The following is a 6,712-nucleotide window of genomic DNA, read 5'->3' as shown; positions in this document are numbered from 1 at the left end:
CTTTCGTGTGCATGCACACTTCTTCAGATACACATCAGTGTATCTGAAGAAGTGTGCATGCACACGAAAGCTCATACCAAGAACTGACTTAGTTGGTCTTTAAGGTGCTACTGGAAGGAATTTGTTTTGTTTTGACCATCATTTATGTTTAGACACCATGTAATTTTGGCATCGTGTAAATTGCCAAGGGGAAGAAAGGGTTCTATGGCCAATTTTGCTAGGTTGGCTATTTATACAAGCCTTGTATAGTGGGGTGAAAAGTTAAATAGCATTCATGTTTTTACTTGCTAAATAAAAAAACCTCTCCCAAGTAGAGGAGGGGATAGATAATACTTATAGTTCATTGTAAGGTGGCTTTAAAAATGGATGTCATAGATGTGTGGAATGATGAAGGGTGTGAGTATATAGTGTATGTTTTGTTCAGCTTCTTGGCATAGCATGTTAGTGTATTGGGGGCCCTGTGTGGGTGTGCTACTGGTTTGCTAATTCCATGTACAGATGGGATGAGATCTGGGTTACAAGCCAAGCTTTATGTTGACAAAGATGGGGAGTTAAGCTGTTGCTGCTTTCTCCCCAAAGACTACTGAACCTTAAAATTGCAACTATGGAGACTTACTGTGACTGCAATCCCTTTTGGATCTGAATCTTCAAGCTGATCTTATGCCTATAGCATCCTACTTGCTCATTAGACACCTTTGTTATTTTTTCTTCCCCAACTGCGCTTTTGGGACATTGGTAATAGGCTCCGTGCAGAACATCCGCGAACAAATAGCTGCTCTTGTGTCAACTCAACCTCTGATATAGCCTGACATTTATTCTGCGCGCAATAGACCAGACGGGGCATAACGGGGAGAGACGATATATATGTGTGTGTGTGCATTTTAAGGAGAGCCAAACCACAGGCGCGCAAATTCGTGTTCTTGGAGGCGCAAGACGAGCCTCGGCTGCCTGATGCCGCCCCCCGTCGGCGCTCGCGGGCCTTTCTCTCTCCGCCTGATAGGGGGCGGCTGCCCGCCCGCCCGCCCGCCCGTCCGCAGCCCCGGCGCCCGGCTCGCTGGCCGGCCTCCGCCGAAGCCCTCGCCTCTTCTCCCCCCGCCCGGCCCTCTCGGCTCCTCCTCTCGCCTCCAACCAGCCGCGACCGCCGCGTGTCTCATTCATCCGCAGTGCCAGAGAGCGGCGGAAGCTGCCTGGAAGCCCCGGCTGAGGGCGAGAGGCTGGCCGCCGCCGCCGCCGCCTCCTCTGAGGCGAAGATGTCGAGCTGAACTACAACACCCAAGAGGAGGAGGGAAGGGGCTCCCGCCGGCGGCCGCGCCATGTCCCTGCCTCCTCTCGCGCCACCACCTGCTGCCGCCCCCCGACTCCAGCTCCGGCATGCGCAGCAGCCGAGCCCGGGCGCTCCCCAAAAGGCGCCAGCCAAGCCCCCTCGGAAAGGTCGCGGCGGCGGCGGCGGGGGCCCCGCGGAGCGCCCCAGCGGCGGCGGCGGCGGCGCCTTCTCGAGCTCTTGGCCCAGCGCTTCTCTCCCGAGGCAGCTGCCGCGCAACAGAGGCGCCCCGCCCGCCACAGCCGCGGGGGCGCCTCCGTCTCCGGCGTCGCGAGGCCGCTCGCTGGTGGGGCCGCCGGGCCCGGGCGCGCGCTCCTGCGAGAGCCTTGGCGCGGCGGGGCGCGGGGAGGCCGCGCTGCGCTTCTCGCTCAGCCTGCCTCCCGAGGCCATCCGAGTGCTCCAGCGCCGGAGCCTGGAGAAGCAGCAGCAGCGGCGGCCACGCGGGAGGACGCCCCGCTCCGCCTCCCCGGACGCCGCGAAGCGCCCCCTGGCTGGGGGGGGCTCGGCCGGCGGCGGGGGGGACTTGCGCGCGCTGCTGCAGGTGTCGCTGCTCAACGAGCGCCACCGCTACGACGACGTGGAGTACGAGGAGGAGGCCGACGGCGAAGGGGCGGCCGGCGTCCCCGGAGCGGGCGCGGCCGACGAAGGGCTGGTGCGCAAGTGCACCGAGTGGCTCCGCGGTGTCGAGAGCGCCGCCGCCCGCGACCGCGCCGACAAGCTGGACACGCTGCCCCACTTGGGCACGCTGTGAGCGGACGGCCAGGGGCTCCCTCTCCCGGGCCCTCGGCCAAGAAGCAGGCAGACCCCAGCCCGCCGTTCTGTTCCTCAGGGTGGTGTCGTAGTTGGCTCTTCGTCGCCAAAGGTCGCCTTCCCACATCACCTGTTGTTGACTGTGAACCGAGTTCCTCCTCTGTCGGCAGAAAGCTCTTCCACCGGCCTGGCCTGTGACTGTGTGTGTGTTTTCTGAAAAATAACATAACACGTTGCGTTAGGCTGAGCTTCCAAGCTCAACCACGCCTCTGTCTGTTACAAAAATTGCTTTCATCTCGACCCTTTTTCAATGGATTACTGCAGCTCAGACGGACAGTTCATCTCTGTGCACATAGTGCGTGGAAGGAAATGTGCTTAATCGCCCCCTACACCCTTTTGAGCATGAGAGGTGCCTCCCTCTTGGGCACCCTGCGCTGGGAATCTGTTCCACATTTGTTTGGTATGCCCCACAGAGGAACTTACGGTCTTCAAATAAAAACATCTTGAAGGTCCCAGGCCACAGAGAGGTTAGGCTGGCCTCAACTAGAGCCAGGGCTTTTTCGGCTGTGGCTCCAACCTGGTGGAACGCTCTGTCACAAGAGACCAGGGCCCTGCGGGACTTGACATCTTTCCGCAGGGCCTGCAAGACAGAGCTGTTCCACCAGGCCTTTGGCCCGGGCACAGCCTGACTCCCTCCTTCGGCAATCTTTACAAAACTTTAGTTTATGGTTGTCATCAATTTTGATTTTAATTAATTTTTATGTTTTTATAATGTTGGACTGTTTTAGTGTTGTTAGCCGCCCTGAGCCCGGCTTCAGCTGGGGAGGGCGGGATATAAATAAAATTTATTATTATTATTATTATTATTATTGTTGTTGTTGTTGCTCAAAATCTTAATCGAAAAATACAGTTTTTCTGATAATCTTATGGAAAACCAATCCTTTGTGTCATTTTTGGCTGGAATAATAGAGACAATAGCTTTAAAGTGATGGGGAACGAAGTTCAGCCTCTCTGTGTATAGATTTTACGGTGGCCAAATGTAAATGTTGAACTTTTTCATGATTGTGTTTAACTTATTATGGTAACATAGCAATGTGTTTTTATTTTTGTAGCCTGCGAAAAGAACTGAGTGCACAGAGACAGCTGAATATTTTTTGTCACACTTTATAAAAGCATAATTCGCAGCCTAAGGTCCAGGAGAAGTTAAGGAATCTTGTTAGTTTCTCCAATTTTTCTTCCCTGTTCCTGAGACTGCGAAGTTTAGGGAAGAGCTTTTGTTTTACATGACTAAGTGCAGGTGACTCCAAAGAAAGAGGCTGTGTACAGTACAAAAACTTGGCACAAACTTCAGTACTAACAAACTTTTTTAAAAGTACATTGTAAATGAATAGCACAGTGATTTTGTAAATTTGTAATATTTCTATTTATTTGAATAAACAGTTAAAATTGGTGAGGAAGCATATTTTGCCTGTTTATTCTGCTCCTCCACAGTTATGGGGTGGGACAGGAAATAAAGGCTATACTGTTGAACAATCCTGTATTTTTAAGTGCTATTATTTCAATGGGTGAGATTTAAGCATATAAAGCTCTCTCAGTTGAAATGGATAGGGCTGCAAATTGCTTTGCTTTGAGTGAAATTTTTAAAAGAATTGCTGTTCTATAAAATAAATCCAGCAGATTGGTAATCTCACACTGGAATGATAGCTAGGTCTTTGAGATCATTGTGCATAAAGGAGCCAGGGAGGCAAGATAAAAAGCAAAGGCTCTGCAGCAAAATTGAGTTTTCTGAGGAACTCTAAGTGAGAGCTGCATATTTAGCACTTCCGTATTTGTGTTGTGTACTTGTCTTTTAAGAGAACTGATAGAAACAAACACCTATTTTGACCCTAAAGGATAAACAAACCCTCTTTTCTTGCTAATCGTTAACAAACTTTCATATGGAGCAAAACAATAGCACAGAGTTATAAACAAGATAGTAGTCAACACTAGTCCCAGGCAGAGTACATACACCCATTGAAGTTAATAGGCTTAGGTTTAGTAGGGAGGAATTCATATCTGCTAAGGCAATTGTTCCATCAGGGCAAACATTTCTCCCTTCTCCCACCATGTACTTTTCTGGGGGTTCTCCCTATCTCCCCTTGCAAGGGGCTCGTGGGGAGGAGAGCCCCCTTGTGCAAGCAGAAGTCCCTACATAGGGCTTCCATGGAAGGGACTTGTTAGTTGAATCTTTCCCTTAATGTCAGTGGATCTACTGTGAGTAGGGCTTTGTTGAAATTCAGGGTAAGTTTTACTCAAAGCAGACCCACTGAAATTAATGAACACCGATTCTAGGATTCTACTTGAGTTAGGTCCGTTCATTTCAATAGGTCTGCTCTTTGTTGAATTCTACCCAGAGTCCCTCAGCTGGAGTTGGTGCATAAAGATTACCCAAATAAAGGCAGCAACCAGCATTCTGAGAGTGGAGGAGGTCTGAACATGTTTTTTTTTCCTGACATGATTCAGCATCTAACAAGATGCATCTTTGTGGCTTTAGTTTTGTGTGCTGGTTTTATGCTTATTTTAAAATACAAAGAACACATTCATTGGAAGGTTTTAAAATGCAACAGGCAATGAATTTCTCCAGAACATTGATGCCAGCCGCAAGTGAAATGCTTTAGACCAGGGGTCATTTCATACATTATCTGAACAGCATGGGAGCTGCTTGAATGTGGCAGAATCCCACGCTGCTCTCAGCACTTAGAACGGAAACAGCAACTGATGGGGATTCTCTCTGCTTCCCCTGCCAGCCTTGTCCAGCCCATAATGTTCTTTCTAACAGATGTTACCAGGGTAGTATGGGCCTAAGGAGGCAGTAGCTGCCATGTGACTCAGGTGGCACATGGAACCACTGTCTTATGAATCACATCTATAGCTTGGAGAGAGAGAGAAAATGAGAATTATTTGGCAGTGTCTCCCTGATTGGCAGTTTGGGATGGAATGGTGTGGAACACAATAATGCGGCTGCAATAAAGAAATATTTTAACCATGTTGCACATTAAGATAGAACAAAACAGTGCATTGCATGTTCCAAAAGATTTTTAGACTCCAAGCATTAAATATTAGCATAATTGTGAGGCTGTTGAACACAACATGATCAAAGCCTTTGGAAAGTTAAGTAGGGTTGTCATACGTCTGGAATTTCCCAGACATAGTCGGAATACTGCAGTCAGAAGCAGTGTCCAGGCGGAAATCGCTGAAATGTCCAGGAAAATCCGGACGTATGGCAACCAATGTCAGAAGCCTAGATTTTTGTGAATTTCCTTAAAACTAGCTCCAAAACTTCTTTTTAAGAAAAAAACAAAGTTATCGAATTTTCACTTTTTGAAATATGGCAACCCTAGAGTTATGCTCCAAGTCTCATCAAAGGTAACCGCTTCAGTATGGGATTATCAACAGCCAGCCAGAGTAAACAGAACTGTTCACATTTCCCAGCCCCATATATATGGAGCATTCCGCCCTCCATATGTTGCTGAACTACAACTTCCAGCAAGCATGGTCGATGGCCAAGGGTGATGGGAGTTGTAGTTTACCAACATCTGGAGGGCCAAAGTTTCCCCACATCTGCCCTGTAATGAGCTCTGAAGTCTTAAGGAGAGGGAAGAGACATCAGAGCTGTGATTCTGAGAAATCCTAATACTGCTTTTTTCCTTCTACCTCATTTCGTTCTTGCATAGTGTGCTATGATGTATAGTAGGTGACCTGTGGCCTTCTAGATGTCATTGGACTCCAACTCCCATCATCCCCGGCAATTGGCCATGCTGACTGGGGCTTCTTTCGTTATTTCTTTTGTTCTGTGACTTCTAGGTCCAGGGTTGTGTGTTTTTTTCCTGCCCCACTTTCCCAGAGTTTACTGCTGAATTGGAAGAAATGCCAGTCCGCAGAAACCCCAACTGACGCTTGCTTCAATTCGGTAGTAAACACAGGGTTTTCCAGGGAAAGTGGCAGGACAAAAGAAAGACTTCCCAGACCTGTGCCTAGAAATCATGGCCTAAATGGAAGCTCAAATGAACCCTGAATCTCCTGCCCCTTTCCTTCTTTTTAAACTTCTTTTTAAAAAGTGGGCTTTCAGACAGCAGCTGCCTGTCAACTTTTATGTGCAAATTAGCATGTACAGTATTTGTGTCATGGGCCTATGTCCTGAGTCCTTTCAAGTACCCATCCACACCCCTGCTGCGTACATTTGCACATCTGGGCTGGCTTTTCTCTGGATGACTAGCATCCAATGGTGATTTGCATTTTTATATAACCTCACACCATGTCTTTCAATAGTCAGAGTGTCAACAAGTGATGAGTGTTTGTATTAAGTATTGTTGATCCATGTATGTACTGTTAAAATTATTTATATATCAGTTTGTGGTTTTTATATATTTGAGCCATTAAAAATTGTATTTTCAGGCTTTGTGTGTTAAAATTATATCTTATGTAAATACTTTTTTTCCACTTGGGCAGAAATCCTGCACATACTTATTGGAGTTTAAGTCTAAGTAAGCAATCATAGGATCAGTGGTGGACTTTGGTAATGTTTGGTAATACAGCGCCCTGAGCGAGGCCAGAATTTGCCTGCCCCCACCCCATGGATCTTCTCAATTATAGATAGATAGG

At 48.1% G+C, this 6,712-nt stretch overlaps 1 protein-coding gene across 1 annotated transcript; it reads left to right on the top strand.

Annotated features, from left to right (window-relative positions):
- Positions 1-229: 229 nt before the first annotated feature.
- On the top strand, positions 230-6,506 carry PRR18 (proline rich 18). The gene has a single exon (XM_081855207.1). It carries the CDS (start codon positions 1,314-1,316, stop codon positions 2,070-2,072), a length of 759 nt encoding a protein of 252 aa, XP_081711333.1. The 5' UTR covers positions 230-1,313; the 3' UTR covers positions 2,073-6,506.
- Positions 6,507-6,712: the final 206 nt, after the last annotated feature.

Source organism: Podarcis erhardii, assembly GCF_964252035.2.
Source record: "Podarcis erhardii genome assembly, chromosome: 3".
NCBI classification, from domain to species: domain Eukaryota; kingdom Metazoa; phylum Chordata; class Lepidosauria; order Squamata; family Lacertidae; genus Podarcis; species Podarcis erhardii.
The sequence above is the reverse complement of the archived record's forward strand: the minus strand, read 5'-3'. Positions and strand labels throughout refer to the sequence as shown.